Source organism: Erinaceus europaeus, chromosome 2, assembly GCF_950295315.1.
Source record: "Erinaceus europaeus chromosome 2, mEriEur2.1, whole genome shotgun sequence".
In the NCBI taxonomy this organism is placed as follows: domain Eukaryota; kingdom Metazoa; phylum Chordata; class Mammalia; order Eulipotyphla; family Erinaceidae; genus Erinaceus; species Erinaceus europaeus.
This window is the reverse complement of record NC_080163.1, coordinates 65,748,367-65,767,165: the sequence shown is the minus strand read 5'-3', so window position 1 is coordinate 65,767,165 and position 18,799 is coordinate 65,748,367. Positions and strand designations below refer to the sequence as shown.

The 18,799-nt window shown below is 44.1% G+C and overlaps 2 protein-coding genes across 14 annotated transcripts in view; one reads left to right on the top strand and one right to left on the bottom strand.

The window, feature by feature from the left end:
- LETM2 (leucine zipper and EF-hand containing transmembrane protein 2) overlaps nucleotides 1-7,326 on the top strand; it is a 29,452-nt gene extending 22,126 nt beyond the window's left edge. For all 5 annotated transcript variants that reach the window (XM_060182461.1, XM_060182465.1, XM_007516710.2 and 2 more), the window contains 4 exons: nucleotides 683-796; nucleotides 4,367-4,456; nucleotides 5,693-5,794; nucleotides 7,163-7,326. In XM_060182461.1, coding sequence (XP_060038444.1) covers nucleotides 683-796; nucleotides 4,367-4,456; nucleotides 5,693-5,794; nucleotides 7,163-7,225 — 369 coding nt within the window. In that variant the 3' untranslated portion in view covers nucleotides 7,226-7,326. The remainder of the gene's footprint in view (nucleotides 1-682; nucleotides 797-4,366; nucleotides 4,457-5,692; nucleotides 5,795-7,162) is intronic.
- Nucleotides 7,327-11,819: 4,493 nt separating this feature from the next.
- FGFR1 (fibroblast growth factor receptor 1) overlaps nucleotides 11,820-18,799 on the bottom strand; it is an 82,413-nt gene continuing 75,433 nt past the window's right edge. For all 9 annotated transcript variants that reach the window (XM_016185392.2, XM_060182435.1, XM_016185390.2 and 6 more), the window contains 8 exons: nucleotides 18,621-18,742; nucleotides 18,032-18,142; nucleotides 17,048-17,238; nucleotides 14,576-14,698; nucleotides 14,318-14,388; nucleotides 13,916-14,053; nucleotides 13,042-13,147; nucleotides 11,820-12,919 (listed from right to left, as the gene is read on the bottom strand). In XM_016185392.2, the coding sequence (XP_016040878.1) occupies nucleotides 12,743-12,919; nucleotides 13,042-13,147; nucleotides 13,916-14,053; nucleotides 14,318-14,388; nucleotides 14,576-14,698; nucleotides 17,048-17,238; nucleotides 18,032-18,142; nucleotides 18,621-18,742 (1,039 nt within the window). In that variant the 3' untranslated portion in view covers nucleotides 11,820-12,742. The remainder of the gene's footprint in view (nucleotides 12,920-13,041; nucleotides 13,148-13,915; nucleotides 14,054-14,317; nucleotides 14,389-14,575; nucleotides 14,699-17,047; nucleotides 17,239-18,031; nucleotides 18,143-18,620; nucleotides 18,743-18,799) is intronic.

Sequence of the window (18,799 nt, the reverse complement as noted above, 5' to 3'; positions counted from 1 at the left end):
TTAGAATACACCTGGGGGGGGGGTTTGGGCGGTAGCACAGCGGGTTAAGCACATGTGCCGCAAAGTGCAAGGACCAGCACTAAGGATCCGGGTTTGAGCCCCCGGCTCCCCAGATGCAGGGGAGTCGCTTCACAGGCAGTGAGGCAGGTCTGGAAGTGTCTGTCTTTCTCTCCCCCTCTGTCTTCCCCTCCTCTCTCCATTTCTCTCTGTCCTATCCAACAACGAATGACATAAACAACAACAGTAATAACCAAAACAAGGCTACAACAAGGGCAACAAAAGGGGGAAAAAAAATAGCCTCCAGGAGCAGTGGATTTATGGTGCAGGCACTAAGTCCCAGCAATAACCCTGGAAGCAAAAAAAAAAAAGCACCTGGGAAGGGGGCAGGTGCTAGTGTACCTGATTAAGTGTACACATCGCAATGCGCAAGGTTGAGGGTTCAAACTCCTGGTCCCCACCAGCAGTGGAGCAGGGTTGCAGATGTCTCTCTGTCTCTCTCCTTCTCTGTTTCCCCCTCCCCTCTCAATTCCTCTCTGTCTCTATTCAATAATAAATAAATAAAAACATAAAAAAATGCACCCAGGATACTGTTAAAATCAGAGAAGCAGCAGGTGATTGTGGGTCCTGTTCAGTTCTAAGAGTCTGTGATTCTGTGCTGTTTTATTCTCCTCCCCTTCTCCAGTGGCTGGATCTTCACCTAAAGGAGAATGTCCCTCCTTCTCTTTTGCTCTTGTCAAGAACTTTCTACCTGATAGATGTGAAGCCAAAGCCAATTGAGATACCACTGAGTGGGGAGGTGAGTAACACAGATTCATGGAGAATGTGGATTTGCACAGATGTTTTACTGCCTCACTTCATCAAAACAGGCATTACTTTGGCATGTCTTTTGGTATATCACCCAATTGACTTTAAAACTTTTTAACACTCCCATTCAAAATAATAAAAATCATTCACACTACCTCTAGCTCACAAAGACTGTAACTGTCTTTAATCGTAGGTTGATTTAGGATTTTTATTAATGGAACCCAGCTATTCTTTATTTTTTTCTTTTCTTTTTTTCTTTAAGAAAGGATTAATTAACAAAACCATAGGGTAGGAGGGGTACAATTCCACACAATTCCCACCACCCAATCTCCAAATCCCATCCCCTCCCCTGATAGCTTTCCCATTCTCTATCCCTCTGGGAGCATGGACCCAGGGTCATTGTGGGTTGCAGAAGGTGGAAGGTCTGGCTTCTGTAATTGCTTCCCCTATTCTTTATTTCTTAACGAGTCTTCATTAAAAGATTTTTTTTTGAAGCCATTGTCTCCTTTGAGACAGAATGGTTCCTGTTCTTTCATGTATGTTTCATTTGCCCAGATTTCTATTAATTTCTAAGCACCGAATGACTAATTTGGAAAGGAAATGTTTTGTCTTTCTTCTCATCATTTCCTTAATCTTTTTTAAAAAATATTTTATTTATTTATTTATTTATTCCCTTTTGTTGCCCTTGTTTTATTGTTGTACTTATTATTGTTGTTGTTATTGATGTTGTTGTGGTTGGATAGAACAGAGAGAAATGGAGAGAGGAGGGGAAGACAGAGAGGGGGGGAGAAAGACACCTGCAGACCTGCTTCACCGCCTATGAAGTGACTCTCCTGCAGGTGGGGACCCGGGGGCTCGAATCGGGATGCTTACACTGGTCCTTGTGCTTTGTGCCACCTGCGCTTAACACCAACTCCCTCTTTTTTTTGCCTCTAAAAAAGGACCCAACTCCCTCTTTTTTTTGCCTCTAACTCCACAACTTTTGTTCTTCTGGTTTTTTACTAAATGCAAATTTGACTTAATTCACTTGCAGAATTTGCTTTGGTTTATCAGAAAGGGCCTCTCATTTCTCTATTTGTGCCTTCATATCTAACTCAGAACCCAGAGGAGAGAGGAAAGACCACCACAGAAGGTGCTACAGGTGCCATTTAATAGATTAGGCTAATAATGTTTTCTTAGTTATGCTTTTGACTCCTTAGACAATCTGAGAAAAGTTACATGAAGTCACACACGCAAGATGTGTTTTTTAAAAAAATTTTTTTAATATTTATTTCCTTTTGTTGCCCTTATTGCTTGATTCTTGTAGTTATTATTATTGTTGTTGTTGTTGGATAGGACAGAGAGAAATGGAGAGAGGAGGGGAATACATAGAGGGGAGAGAAAGATAGACACCTGCAGACTTGCTTCACCACTTGTGAAGTGACTCCCCTGCAGGTGGGGAGCCAGGGCTCAAACCAGGATCCTTACACCGGTCTTTGTGCTTTGCTCCACCTGCGCTTAACCCGCTATGCTACAGCCCGACTCCCACGCAAGATGTGTTTTAGATAAACAACAAGGGCAACAACAGGGGAAAAAAAAAAAAAGATGTGTTTTAGGAAACACCATCTTTCTGGGTCTTCCTATTTTTCCAGAGACTAATCTGGATGTGGACTTTTATCTTGGAATGTCCTTTCGTGGACAAAGTCGAAATCCAGATTAGTTTGGAGAACAGACTGCGCTCTAAAAGGCAGATTAATAGGTTTCTACTCTTTTTTTTAAGTTTTTTTTTTTTTTTTTTTGCCTCCAGGGTTATTGCTGGGGCTCCGTGCCTGTACCATGAATCCACTGCTCCTGGAGACCATTTTTTCCCCTTTTGTTGCCCTTGTTGTTATATCGTTGTTGTGGTTATTATTGTTGTTGTTGGAGAGGACAGAGAGAAATCGAGAGGAGGGGAAGACAGAGAGGGGGAGAGAAAGATAGACACCTGCAGACCTGTTTCACTGCCTGTGAAGTGACTCCCCTGCACGTGGGGAGCCAGGGGCTCGAACCGGGGTCTTTACACCGGTCCTTGTGCTTCATGCCACATGCGCTTAACCTGCTGCACTACCGCCCGACTCCCAGGTTTCTACTCTTTCTTTGATCATTAAGACAGACCAACATTATTTCTCAATCTTAGTCTGGTCTCAGGAGCAAGAAAATCTGGTTCACCACAAGGTATCCTAGAGCTAAATTTAGGTCCTAAAAATTATCCTAGGTGGACATAGACTCTGTAGCTAGATATTGCTTTCTTTTATTATTATCATTTTTAAATAATATGGTGCCTCATGCATGCACTTTACCACTGTTGGAACAGCCTTTTTGGGTCAACTTTCTCATTCATCTATGAATATTTGGGGGGGAGGGGAAGAGTGAAAGAGGAGAGAGCTGTGGAGAGAGGAGAGACACCACAGTACTGCTTTACCATTCATGAAACTCACTTGGTGCTATCTGTAGTGCTCCCATATGACACCAGGACCAGAATCCAGGGCCTCTGGTATTGTGAAGGTGCCCTAACTGGGTGACTAATCTCCCAACCTCTACATATTACTTTCTGAGATGACTAAGAAAGGCCTAAGAGTTAAGGACAAAAAGACAAGTTCCTGGGCATTTTATTGCCTATATTTCTTTAATTTTTAAATATTTTGCCTGCAGGGTTATTACTGGGGCTCAATGCTGGCACTAGGAATCCCCTGCTCCTAAAGGCCATTTTTTCCCCATTTTTTATTGTATAGAACAGACAGAACTTGAGAGAGGAGGGATGGATAGAGATGAAGAGAGAAAGATATACACCTGTAGATCTGCTTTACTGCTTGTGAAGCAACCCCTGTGCAGTGGGGAGCCAGAGGCTAAAACCCGGATTCTTGCATGGGTCCTTATACTTTGAACTATATTTGCCACCACCCGGCCCCCTGGCTATATTTCTTAAACTTATATTTCTAAACTTTTACTCTTTACGTAAGGCTAGAACAGTAGCATGGTAGGTCCTGTAAAGAATTTAGAGACTGGGCCCGGCAATTTAGAGACAGGCGGTGCACATAGTAGAAAACGCAAGGATCCCAGTTCAAGCCTTCAGCAGGTGGCTCAAAGTGCAAGGACCGGTGTAAGGATCCCAGTTCGAGGCCCCGGCTTCCCACCTGCAGGGGAGTCATTTCACAGGTGGTGAAGCAGGTCTGCAGGTGTCTGTCTTCCCCTCCTCTCTCCATTTCTCTCTGTCCTATCCACCAACAACGACATCAGTAACCACAACGTTATACAACAAGGGCAACAAAAGGGAAAATAAATATTAAAAAAATTGAAAAAAAGAACTGAATTAATTAGAGTGCAACTGGCATATATAGAGTGATCAAAGCTCAGAGATAAATCATACTAAGTTGCTATTTCAGGGACATACTTCATATGTTACTCATAAAGGATATGGTTGGAGGAAGTTAGGGTTTTAGTGGAAAGCAAATTGTGTTGACAAGCACAAACTACTGTAGAAATGCCTCTAAGTCTCAGGAAGTGCCAAAAAGCTCATGCTTATATAAAATACTATTCTCTCTAGACTCCAAAGACACATGTTCCTGTGGAATCACCTACTTCTGAATCTAAAGAGAATGTGGTAGATGCAGCGCCTCAACCAAAGGGAACTAAGGTCAGACAGTTTCTATTCATTTATTTGGCTGAAAAGGAAAATAAGGGTAGGGGTAGATAGCATAATGGTTATGCAAAGAGACTCTCCTGTCTGAGGCTCCAAAGTCACAGGTCCCTGTACCACCATAAGCCAGAGCTAAGCAGGGCTCCGGTAAAAAAAACAAACACAAAAACAAACAAACAAAAAAAACAAACAAGTTAATTTCTAATTTTATTTCTTCAATGAACCTAAGTTTTAATATAGCAGTGCTCATTAATGAGGAATATTTACATAGCATTTGTTTGATCTAAATTCAACATGCGATAAGATATAATTGGACTCCAGATTTTGCCAGTTGAATCCTGTGTTAAAATATGAAGTCATTACATGCTCCTGGCTAGTCATGGCAGTGTGACTGTTGCTGTAATTTACATTGTTTAAAAATTATTTATTGGGGAGTCGGACGGTAGCGCAGCGGGTTAAGCGCACGTGATGCAAAGCGCAAGGACTGGCTTTAAGTTAAGATCCCCGTTCCAGCCCCAGGCTCCCCACCTGCAGGGGAGTCGCTTCACAGGCAGTGAAGCAGGTCTGCAGGTGTCTATCTTTCTCTCCCCTTCTGTCTTCCCCTCCTCTCTCCATTTCTCTCTGTCCTATCCAACAATGACATCAGTAACAACAACAATAACTACAATAAGGAAACAAAAGGAAATAAATAAATTAATATTTTAAAATTTACTGAGGGAATCAGGCGGTAGCACAGCGGGTTAAGCGCATGTGGCGCGAAGCACAAGGACTGGCATAAGGATCTGGGTTCGAGCCTTTGGCTCTCCACCTGCAGGAGAGTCGCTTCACAGGCAGTGAAGCAGGTCTGCAGGTGTCTATCTTTCTCTCCCCTTCTGTCTTCCCCTCCTCTCTCCATTTCTCTCTGTCCTATCCAACAACAATGATATCAGTAACAACAATAATAACCACAACAACAATAAAAAACAAGGACAACAAAAGGGAAAATAAATGAGAATTATTTATTGAGTAAAGAAATCCAGAAATCGAGAGGGAAGGGGGTGATAGACAGAGACAGAGACACCTGCAACTCTACTTCATCACTTGCAAAGCTTTCCCTCTGCAGGTGGGAACTGGGGGGCTCGAACCCAGGTCCTTGCACATTTGTCACATGTATGCTTAACTGGGTGCGTCTCTATCTGGCCCCCTATGCTTTGTTTTAAGTCAGTAATCCAGCTTCTAGTTCTGATGTTTAAGGATGAAGAATTTATACAGCTGCCCCCAGTTACATCATCACCCACAACACCATCAGTTCCTATTTTACCACCTAAAGAAACCATCACTTCTGCTAAGGAAACTGTAAGTATCTTAAACAAATTAAAAGAGAGAGAGGAAGAATGAATGAAAATGCTTTCCCTTTGGTTCTTTCAAGGGCAGTGAGAATCTAGAATTGTAACTACTGCAAAACTTTGCATAGTTCTTCCTGTTGTCCAAACAGGAAGCTGTAGGCTGAACTTTACTTATCTTATAACACAAACATATATAATATATATATATAAGTATATTATATATATTTTAAAGAATTATTTATTTATGAGAAAGATAGGAGGGGAGAGAGAAAGAACCAGACATCACTCTGGTACATGTGCTGCCGGGGATCTCATGCTTGAGAATCCAATGCTTTATCCACTGTGCCACCTCCCAGATCACCACTATGTTTTTAAAGTTTAATTATACAAAAGTGAAAAAAAAAATCAACCAATGCAGTTGTGGATCAGACCTAAACATATTAAGTCTAGAAGCTAATTACAATATAGGCAGATTTGTGTGTGTGCCAAACCGATGGAAATGGTTCCCATATGTTGTATATTTCACAGTCTTCTGATGTCAGGAAATACTAACAGGACAGCAATTTTTTTCAAATAATTTATTTATTCATGAGAAGGATAGGAGGAAAAAAAAACAACCCAGAAGTCACTCTGGTACATGTGCTGCTGGAGATTGAACTCAGCACCTCATGCTTGAGAGTCCAATGCTTTATCCACTGAGCCACCTCCCAGACCACCAGGAAAGCAATTTTAATCACCAGAGAAATGCATGTTAATAAGAAATTACTTATCAGGGGCCAGGCAGTGGCGTACCTGGTTAAACACATACATGACAGTGTGCCAGGACTCAGATTCAATCCCCTGGTCCCCACCTGCAGGGGGAAAGCTTCATAAGTTTTGAAAGCAGGGCTGCAGTTGTCTCTGTCTTTCCCTCTCTACCTCCCCCTGTCCTCTAAAAGTTTGTCTCTAGTCAATAATAAATAAATAAAATATGTAAAAAAAATTATTTTTATCTATTTACCGTTCTCCCTTGGGTAAAGGAATTTTGGGGGAGAAACCACAAGTATGCTTGACTCAAAGAAACAGTATTGGTGGTGGTGGTGGGGTGGGGTGGGGTGGGGTGGTGGTGGGGGTGGAGGTACTACTGGAAAGTTGGAACTGTGCCCTATCCTATAGGCTCCTAAGGACCAGAGAACCTGTAAACACTCGGTTTGGGTAAAGATGGGGGCCTTGTTTGCTTGTCTTTATTTTTACTACCTAGGTAAATGTTAAACTCCGATTTGACTTTGTAGTCTTTCATTGTTTTAAGAAAACAAAAGCAAATTAGAAACGCCTAAAGTAGATTACGCATGTATAGGTGGTGAGCTGTACCTAATAAGTTCTTATGTTTTGTACCTAGACACTCCAGTCCAAATCACAAAAGACAACCCAAAATAGCAAAGCTAATTCAAAAGGAGCCTAAGGACTACTGGAGGACAAAGCTCACCCATTCCAGCCTCTTGCCCTCAGCAGTGGCATCCAGAAAGGACCTCCAACTTAAACTGTGTCTGGTTTGAGACTGAGGATCTGCCGTTTAATGCTTGGAGTAGTTCTTTGAGGACTTCTAACCATTTAGATGATGTCAGCAGAGAGACAGAGTTCAGACCATTTAGAAAAAATATAATTGCAAAGCCCATTTCTTCTGTACCATTATATCATCTCACCTTATGTAAAAGTCCACCCACCATGTTTTTGACAGCTTCATATTTGTGTGCATGTCCTTTAAGCAAGGATACTTTTTTGCATCAACTTGGTACCTTAGATACCTCTGCTTTGAATGGCTCGGTAATAATGCCAAGTAACTTGGAAATTCCAAAAAACGATAGCAAGTACATGAGATGAACTTTTTCACAGTAACCCATCAGTAGGAACAGTATCCTGAAAGCAATGCACATTATGAGATATAATGGATTTACAACCCTGTAAGATCTTTTTGGACTTAAAGAAAATTTGGAGTTAAACAGACTGGCAATCAAAAAGTTTGGCTGCTGGTTGACTGTTCTGAGCCATCCCCTTCTCGGGCTTGTAGAGGCTACAGGCATCTGGGAGGCTGCAACTATTCTAGCACACATGGCTTTCATTAGCCACCATTCTGCTAGGAAACATAATTATGGGTTTAAGACTTAACCATTTGTTTATACAGGGTGTGTGCCCCCCCTTTCCCCTCCTGGTCTGTTTGTCTTTCACAAGCAAAACTATTTGTTAGTCACAGGGATTGTTAAAGTCTGATATAATCCCCATGATACCCAGTAACAAGCATTATGTTCAGATATTTATATTCAGTATTTCCAGTCTGACCAACAACTTTGGGGAAAACTTAGCAGGGAGGAAGGATTTTTTGGCTGGTGAATGATAAAAATTAAGATTTCTTCATTTACTGCTAAGTCAAAAAAAAAAAAAAAAAAGAAAAAAAAAGGTTTAATTGAGGTCAGTAAAGCCAAGTAAAATTCAAACCTGTTTGGGATCACCTAAGCGAGGAGTATCGTGAGCCACTTTACAGCGAGGAGACGCACTTTGAAATGCCTCCTAAACCTCCTCCCCACCAGAGGGCAAGTCCCACCACGTCCTGCCAATGAACTCCAGTTCTTCGAGAATGATGAGTCCCTACTATGTAGCATTCCACACGTCTTGCCATTGGCCTAGTGTGGTGATTCACAATAAATTTTCCCATTTAAAAAAATGATGGCTGTTTATTTTAATTAGTTCACATTTCAAAGTGGTGAATGTGGGAAAGGGATTAGCTAACTTGCTCAATCCTGTTTTGGCCAAATGATTCATAAGAACTACCGGGCAGTTCTGTAATTCTGACTGTTCTTAAGAGCAGAGTGGAAGTGAACAGATCCAAGGGCCCCTAGACACTTAAAAAAACTTTTTTTTATTAACTTTATTTATTGAATAGAGACAGTCAGAAATTTAGAGGGAAGGGAGTAATAGAGACATCTGCAGCCCTGCCACACCACTTGTGAAGTTTTCCCCCTGCAGGTGGGTACCAAGGGCTCGAACTTGGGTACTTGCGCACTTTAACATGTGCGCTTAACCAGGTGTGCCACCGCTTGGCCCCCCCAGACACTTCTGAACACAGTTGATCTTCCATCCATTTTTGCTCCATCTAAGGCATTTGGTTGATACACCTCTCTTTCCCATTTTAGGACTTTAGCTAAAGAAACTAAGGATGTTTCTCTGTTCTCCTCACTTAAGAACATTTAGTTGTTGAAGCCCATGATTGTTAGATCTAGCCCCAGCTGAAGCTTAGCTCTGTGGTGTTCTAGTAACCGACCAACAGTTAACTCTGGTGCCAGCCTATGGAGAGCAGCCTGAGCCAGAATCGTTCTGACCTGCTTTCTCCCTGGTTCTCATCGTGAGGGGAAAAAGGAAGGCTATGTCAGTTTTCTTTCGAAGCTCTCTTTGTCCTACAGATGCAGCTGTACAAGATGCTAATAATCTCACTGGTTGTGACTTAGCAGTTTTCTTAAATCCCAACATCAGTGGTTAGATTTCTCCTATATCTTCTTTTTTAAAAAAGATAATTCTATTTGTTTTGTTTTTTTTATAAGAGATACAGAAAAAGACCAGAGTGTTGCTCAGCTTCCTTGCATGTCCTGTGTCTTCTACATTAAGAATTCTGCTACAGGGAGCTGGGTGGTAGTGCAGGAGGTTAAGCTCATGTGGCGTGAAGTGCACAGACCGGCGTAAGGATCACGATCAGAGCCCCCGGCTCCCCACCTGCAGGTGAGTCTCTTCACAGGTGGTGAAGCAGGTCTGCAGCTGTTTTTCTCTCCCCTTTTGTCTTCCCCTCCTCTCTCCACTTCTCTGTCCTATCCAATAGCAACATCAATAACAACAACAAAACAACAAGGCCAACAAAAAGGGAAAATAAATATTAAAAAAAATAGCTTAAAAAAGAGGAATTCTGCTATAATAAAGAAGTGTTGGGGGGCTGGGCGGTGGTGTACCAGGTTAAGGGCACATAGTACAAAGCGCAGGGAGCTGTGCAAGGATCCCAGTTCAAGCCCCTGGCTCCCTACCTGCTGAGGGGTCACTTCACAAGCGGTAAAGCAGGTATGTAGGTGTCTTTCTCTCTCCTTCTCTTTCTTCCTCTCCCCTTTCAATTTCTCTCTGTCCTATCCCATAAAAATGAAAAATGGTCTCTAGGAGCGCTGAGCCCCAGCAGTAACCCTGGAGGCAAAAAAAAAAAAAAAAAGTGTTGGTGGTACTTGCCATCTATGGGTCTTTACATGTATACCAGGCCAAATTTTATACTTGAGTCACTATAATGAATCATATTAGAGATATTCAGTTGCTGTTCTGTAATGCTAAAACCGAGGTAAAAGATTTACCAGTCACCAGCAGCACACACCTATAAGGATGGTCAGATTTATTAATAAGACTTGAAAGCAGGTTGACACATTAGCTAATGGTGACTGATATTCTGGCCTGCTGGCTCCTCCCAGTGGTGGCTGATAAACATTGCGACTTCACTGCCATTGAGATATTTTGTTTTTCCTTCACCAGAGAGAGGTTCAACTTTACTTACCTGAGATCAATACATTACATTAACAGAGCCAAGGGACTGATGATTCCCAATCCATAGAAATTAGACAAGGCAAAAATGCAGTATTGATTAAAGCTGTGGTGATCCCAGGCCCTAATCTTTTAACCCTCATGAAACCAGACAGACTCAGTGCCTTGACAACAAGATTGTTTTCATTAGATAAACTGGAATCTTTTCCTCTAGAGACTCAAGCTCCTTATTTAAGCAAAATGGCCATTTTATTTTCTCTCGGGTCAATTTCACTATCTTTTATTTGACAGCCAGCTCAGTCTCAAGGGAAATTTGTGGGTGATTTGAGGAGTAACAAGGATAGCACTGTCATCATAATAGTGCCTTATATTTCTTTAGCACCTCCCCAGAAAGTCTGTAAAGTCCTTTGGTAGAGTCTCCATCCATTCACACACACTGCTCAAAGGGAAGCCTAAGACAGAAATTATCATCACTTATTTTTACAACAGAAGACACTGTGATAAGGCATCAAAGCAAATGGTTTTAAGAGTTAAAATTCATTTCCTGGCTCTGTTCACCAAATTTTGCCTTCATTAGACATAGACACACACACTGTAGTATGTTGACAGTTGCATATTTACAGAGACAAGAGGATAAAGAGAGAATTTTACAACAGTGGCCAACACTGCAGCTGCCACAAATTAGCTAGCTTAGAAAGGAAACTTAAAGCACCAACCCCATTTTCCTGCAGAACCGAAAGCAGAGTGAACTTTCCTTTGTATTCAGCAATAACCCAGCAAAAGCTTTCAGTACAGAGGCTAAGTAAATGGAGCACAAATGAAGGTTCTGTAACACCAGCACCCACTCAATGAGTGTGGCAGTAACCAGCAGATGGCAGAGGAAATAAGTTTCCAAGCAGCTCCCAAACAACCATACATTCAGATCATTCTTTCCCTATGCTGAGAGATGGGGTGGAATTTGCACAGGAAGGACGATAGGGAGCCAGGAATCTGTAATAATCTGAACAAATGTAGCCTGGTCACATGGGTACAGGAAGAATGTGTGTGTGTGTGTGTGTGTGTGTGTGTGTGTGTGTGTGTGTGTGTGTGTGTGTGTGTAGGATTGGGAAACACAAGATGTGACAAGCACTAACTAGTCTCAGGTGATAAGTTTTCCCTCCACTAACAGGCAAAACCACACCCAGAGGGGGTATAGCTGGGTTTGAGTTTCCTCAGGCCCTCGGCTATTTTGAAGTAACAAGCTCTAGTATCCCCAGATCCTCTTCTGAATCCCAACTCCACTGACACTCTGCTTTCCTCTGTAGTTGAGGATTGTTGGGCCTTGGCTTTGGGCCCAGTGCCTCTGACACATAGACAGGGGAATCCTGTGCATGACACAGATGGCTTCTTTCCCCCAACTCTGGCAGCCTCTGAACAGACACAACCCCATGGCCCCTGAGTCTCCCTCCAACATTCGGGTTGATATTCTCTCCCTTGTTACACAGCCCATATAGAAATGAAGCAGCAGCAATTTTTATTGAGGGACCTAAACTGAAAATAGGTTTTAGAACATAATTTAAAAAAATAAAACAGCAAAAGTAGCAAAAAATATATGACCTTTTTAAAAACATTTTCCTTTTTTTTTTTCTTTTTTCTTTTTTTTTTCCTTTTTGTTTTTTTTTAATATATAGCAACCGATGCCTCCCAGCCACCAGGAGCATCTTACCCAATGGGTAAACCTCTGGTAATGACCCTTTTTAAAAAGACATGTAAATATATACTCAGATTTATACACTTTGTGTTTTCTCCATAGCTATGTACAAAGCCCCTGGTTAGGGGCTGGGCCCCAGGGCCATAACACTGTTTCCAGCCTTGGCCTCCTCATCCTCTGGTACCAGGTATTTGGTCAGCAAAGCAAATTAGTATCGGAATTAATAAGCCACTGGTACCGTTTATCTGGAGCAGAGGTCACCTCCTACTGAGGTCTCTACCATCAGAACACAGGGGCTTTCCTTTGCAGCAAAGCACATGAAACCAACACAAGACAGATTAGTTGGCTCTCGCTTGCGTGCCTGCTCAGCTCCCACACCCCAACCCTACAGGCAGTACCAGGTCACAGGAAGGAAGTCTTGGTCCAACATTGGGGGGTGGGGGGAAGGTGAGGGTGGCGAAAATGTGGCCAACAGCCAAGTCAGTCAGTACCTGCCTCTCTGCCCCTCGCTGTTACACGCAGGCTGAGAGGGGGAGCAGGGGTGAGCTCAGTGGAGTGGGGAGTGGGTTTGGAGAGGAAGGCAGGCTATACAGGAAGGCCTCAAGTAGGCAGCTGGCTAATGCCAGAAGGGACGGGGCCAAGGGGAAGGCAGTGAGTCCAACATGGAGCGGTGGGTGAGGGTCACAGCTGATGACAAGAGTTCAGGGAAGGGGAGTGCTAGGGGACTAGTCAGCGTCGTTTGAGTCCACCATTGGCAAGCTGGGCTGGATGTCGGGGCAGACAAGGCTCCTCAGGCAACGGCTCATGAGAGAAGACAGAATCCTCCCCGGAGGAGCAGGTAGAGCTTCGGGTGTCAGGAAAACTGGGGGAGTATTGGTCCAGGGGCATTGATAGGTCCAGATACTCCTGTGAGAGCAGAGACAAAATGAACAATGGCTCTAGCATGTTCCTCTTCTCGGTGGTAGTGTTCACTCACAGAGATGGAGCTAACGGATGCCAGTGGGAAGTCTCTGATGGGACAGTCTCACCTGGTTGGAGGTCAAGGCCACAATGCGGTCCAGGTCTTCTACTAGCTGCTTGAAGGTAGGCCTCTGAGAGGGTACTGCATGCCAACAATCTCGCATCATCATGTACCTATGGCAAGGTGACCAGATTAGGGGAGGACTGGCAAAGGCCGCTTATTCAAGCTGAACACCCTTTTCCTCTTGAATTTATATTTAATTTGTAATTTACAAGATTTATAAGATAGTAAGGGCATATAGTTCCAGTTCCATACCACTGTTCTCTGCCCCCCACCCCCCCCCCCGCCCCAACAACTACTATAGTTCTCCTAAGGTCTTTAAAAAATTGTATTATTTTTATGTGATAGGACAGAGAGAAATTGAGAGGGAGGGAGACACACACACATGTACCACTACTCCACTGCTTGTGAAGCTTTCTCCTAACAGGTGGGGGACAGGGGCTTGAACCCTGGTCCTAGTGCATGGTACTGTATGCACTCAACTGAGTCCATCACCACGTGGCTTCTCCATAGTCTTAAGAGATGAATATTGGGAGTCAGGCGGTAGCGCAGCAGGGTAAGCACAGGTGGTGCAAAGTGCAAGTACTGGCAAAAGGATCCCATTTTTGAGCCCCCGGCTCCCCACCTGCAGGGGAGTTGCTTCACAAGCGGTGAAACAGGTCTGCAGGTGTCTCTCTTTCTCTCTCTGTCTTCCTCTCCTCTCCATTTCTCTCTGTCCTACCCAACAACGACAACATCAATAACAACAACAATAACTGTAACAATAAAACAACAAGGGCAACAGGAAATAAATATCTCTTTAAATGAATATCTCTTTCTTCTATCTGTCAACTAATCCCTACACCCCAATCTCCGGCCCTGAGGCATCTCTTCATGCTTACAGCTCATTGGTGCAGTTACTGGGTTTGTCCATACGATGACCCTCCTTCAGCAACTTGAAGAGCTCCTCCACAGGCACACCAGGATATGGGGAGCCACCCAGAGTGAAGATTTCCCACAGAAGTACCCCAAAAGACCACCTGCGGAGGGACACAGAGTTAAGGCAACCCCAGCTCTTCTCCACCAAATGGCCAGCTTGGTCCCATCCTCTCCCAACAAAAATCCCTAATTCCATGGGGAAGCCAGTGCTCAAAAGCACATGGGCCCTTCAGCTTCGAGGCACAAAGCGAATGGATACACTCAGAAATTTCTGTCTTTCTACAGTGGAAAAGAGACCCAAAAGGTGACGGATTCTGTGGACTTCTGTCCCAAGTGTTCCTGATAATCGCTTATTTCAGACTCACACATCACTTTGATGGGTGTAGATCCGGTCAAACAAGGCCTCAGGTGCCATCCACTTCACAGGTAGTCGGCCCTGCAAGTAGCATGGGGGAGGTTGAGGGTGGCCCATGGCAGGGCAATGAGGTTGGGGTACATACACAAGGGACTGGACTTGGGGAGAAATGCACATTTTTAGCTCATCTTAGGGCAAGCTGTGCCGGGTCATTGCAGACACCCAAGGGGGGCAATGCCTGGTGGGGCAGGGCGTTGCGAGCACTTACATTGGTTGTCTTTTTATAATAGTCAATGTGGTGAATGTCCCGAGCGAGGCCAAAGTCGGCGATCTTCATCACGTTGTCCTCTGTCACTAAGACATTCCTGGCGGCCAGGTCTCGGTGTATGCACTGTGGAAACAGGAGGGGGAGGTAGAGAGTAGGGAGAAAGGTAGAGAGAGGGAGGCAGGTGGTAAGGGTTCAACAACCACACACGCACTGGCACTGACCCACCTGAGCTGCCCTGTCCTCCAGCACTGCCTCCATGTAGTGAGTAGGACTTCTCCTATCACATCTCCAGAACTTTCTAGTTCCCCGGGAGAGTGTACCACTCTCCTCCATTCAAAAAGTTGTGGCTTCAGGTTGTAATCACTTTAGCAAACAGTCTGTATCTGCCTCTTATTCCAGGTCTTGCAACTCTCTGGATTTGTACCCAGAAAGGCTGAATGTTATGTAAATGTCCTATCTACAGGTGTCTGTTTTCAAGCCCAGTTATACTGGGCTGGGGCTCAAAGTGATCAAAAACAGCCCTATCAGGGGTTGGGCAGTAGCGCAGTGGGTTAAATACACATGGCGCCAAGTGCAAAGACCGGCCTAAGGATCCTGGTTTGAGCCCCTGGCTTCCCACCTGCAGGGGAGTCGCTTCATAAGCGGTGAAGCAGGTCTGCAGGTGTCTATCTTCCTCTCCCCCCCCTGTCTTCCCCATCTCTCTCTATTTCTCTCTTTTCTGTCCAGCCACAACAACATCAATGACAACAACAATAATCACAACAACGATAAAACAAGGGCAAAGAAAAATAATTAAAATAAAATAAAGCAGCCCTACCTAATACTTTCACTTCATTTTTCACCCCCAGTAACCATTTTATAATGTAAGTACTTGTGTCCTTACATGGATATTTGGACAAATACATATATATGGGGGCTGGGTGGTGGTGCACCTGGTAGAGTGCCCACATTGCCATGCATGATGACCTGGGTTCAAGTCCCCAGTCCCCAACCACAGGGAGAAAACTTAAAATAACAGAGCGGCCAGGCAGTGGTGCACTTGGCTGAGCACACATGTTACAATGTATAAGGATCCAGGTTCAAGGCCCTGGTCCCCACCTGCAGAGGGGAGCTTCACTAGTAGTGAAGCAGTGCAGCAGGTTTCTCTTTATCTCCCCTTCCTCTCTCAATTTCTTTCTGTATTATTAAATAAATAAATAAATGGGAGTGGAGGTATAGCATAATGGTTATGCAAAGAGACTTTCATGCCTGAGGCTCTCAAGTCCCAGGTTCAATCCCCCACACTACCATAAGCCAGAGCCGAGCAGTGCTCTGGTAAAATAAATAAGTAAATAAATGGATTTTTTTTATTGTAGCTATTATTGCTGTTGATGTTGTCATTGTTGGATAGGACAGAGAGAAATGGAGAGAGATGGGGAAGACAGAGGGGGACAGAAAGATAGACACCTGCTAACCTGCTTCACTGCTTGTGATGTGACTCCCCTGCAGGTAGGAACCTGGGGGCTCAAACTGGGATCCTTACACTGGTCCCTGAACTTTGTGCCACCTGTGCTTAACCCGCTGTGCTACTGCCTAACTCCCCATAAATGGAATTTTTTAGAAATAGAAAGTTTAATATATATGAACACTTTGTTACTTCACTATAAAATAAAGTTAAATGCCAGATTTGCTTCCTTTATCCATTGGTATAGTGACCACCTTGCAAATCAATTTCAAATGTTAGAGACTCTCTACAAGGTCACGTGTCCATTCTCCCATGTTTGGATATCTTTGTGGTGCAGTAGTGCTGCATGTGCCCCCCACTTTCTTTATCTCTCACCGTCTATCAAAAAGAGAAAGAAAAAATGTCCAACAAAATAAATCATGTATATATAAGATGTGAAACAGGTGAGAAGCTGCACAGAAAGTGGCTACACAGAAAGACTAACCCAAGGGGTTGAGTGGTAGCGCAGCAGGTTAAGCGCACATGGCATAAAGCGCAAGGACCAGGATAAGGATCCCGGGTCGAGGCCCTAGCTCCCCACCTGCAGGGGGATTGCTTCACAGGTGACGAAGCACGTCTGCAGAGGTGTCTATTTCTCCCTCTCTGTCTTCCTGTCCTCGCTCAATGTCTCTCTGTCCTATTCAACAACAACAGCAATAACAACAATGATAAACAATAAGGACAACAAAAGAGACAAAATAGCCTCCAGGAGTAATGGATTCCTAGTACAGGCACTGAGCCCTGGAGGCAAAAAAAGGAACAAAAAAAAAAAAAGAAAGAAAGAAAGAAAGAAAAGGAAGACTAAAAGAGTAACCCAGTCTGACCTCATGAAGCTACATTGATTCTCCTGACTGAGATCTGCAGAGAGTGACTTAAGGCTGCCTGTGTAGGCTATGTTCAACACATCTCCCAGAACCCCACTAGAGCAGTCACAGACATGAGCTGGACTCCACGGACAACTCTCTATTCCCACACTGATTTCACCATACCTTCTTGGAGGCGAGATATTCCATGCCCCGGGCCACCTGATAGGCACAAGAGACCAGGTCCCTGGAGGAGAGCTGCTCCTCTGGATTGTGGCTGGGATTGTAACAGTATTCCAGCCCAGGAGGCCTCCGAGCCTGTAGGTACTCCCGGAGGTTGCCCTTGGAGGCATATTCCACGATGACATACAAGGGACCTGGGAACACAAGATGGAAAAAGGCCCAACAGGGCCAGGTAAGCAGGTTCAGTGTCGCCTCCAGTAAACCCTACTCTCAGACTCACACACCATATAATTACTCCCTCAAGCCCGGCCTTTCCTTTCAGAAACATGGCAATTTCAGTTCATTACTCAATGGAATAATTCTTCCTAGCATGGCCTAGAATGTTCCAGAGCAAAGGTAAAGAGTGAGCCCTAATCTAGACTACCATCATTTACCTGTTCCTACCCACACATTCTTTTTTTTTAAAGATTTTATTTATTAACGAGAAAGAGAGGAGAGAGAACGAACCAGTCATCACTCCGGTACATGTGCTGCTGGGGATTGAACTCAGGACCTCACACTTGAGAGTCCAACGCTTTATCCACTGCGTCATCTCCTGGACCACCACACATTCTTTTCGTAAAAATTAATTACTTTTTAAACGATAGCACTGCTCAGCTCTGGCTTATGGTGGTGCAGGACATAGAACCAGCAACTCTGAAGTCTTAGGCATAAAAATCTTTCTGCATAACCACTATGCTGTCACCCCTGCCCTCCATACACTCTTGTGCATGAATTTACCTGTGCTCACAAACACCTATGAGCATCAGCCCAAATCCTGAGAAATCTTCTCAACACCCTTTGTAAGACTGAGAGATGCCTTGGCACCTACAGCCCCAAGGACTCTATTTGCTTCCTAGAAGATGCTGTTATTTGAGCAGAAGGCCCAGGTCACTGGCTGAGACTGGACCCCAGATGGGTTAGGGAAGCTGCCTGCTTAGCACCTACCGTCCTGCGTGCAGGCCCCCAGCAGGTTGATGATGTTCTTGTGCTTCCCAATCATCTTCATCATCTCCATTTCTGAGATTAGGTCAGACAAGTCTTTCTCTGTTGCATCCGCTTTGCACACAAAAGAGAAGGCCATGAGAATCATTTACTTTGAAAGGGAGGGTGACAGAAAACAGCTAAGGAGAGGGGAGGATATATATGCATGCCCAGGGAGCCCTTTCTCTCTAGAACTTGTTTCTTTTCTCTCTCCTTCACATTCCAAATTTGTTTTCCTTCTAATAAGAGCCACTGCTGAAATACATGATAGAGTGAGACAGGCACTATGAGGAGGAAGGTCAGCTAGCAGTGGTATCTAGAATACAGCTGACATAAGCCAGGTTGATGCCCTGGTACGAAGTGAGTCTATGATATGAAGTGAGTCTATGATAATTCAGAGGTGCAGAATGCTCCCTCTAGGTCTTGGCAACTCTGTGCATACAGCTGTGGACATGAAAGAGCACCAGAACTGGTGTTTCATTTGGCCCGAGGCCTGCAGTTTTCTGGGAAAGGAACTGGATCATTTTTAAATAAGGACAGAAACCTTACTTACACTTCAACATCTTCACAGCCACTTTGGTCACACGGTTGGGTTTGTCCTTGTCCAGCCCTATGGCTTCTGCCAATACCACCTGTCCAAAACAGCCCTCGCCTAGGGGTTTGCCTAGAACCAGTCTATGGGGGCAAACAGAGAGGAATATAAGTTGGGGCCAGGAAAATGCAAACCTTTGG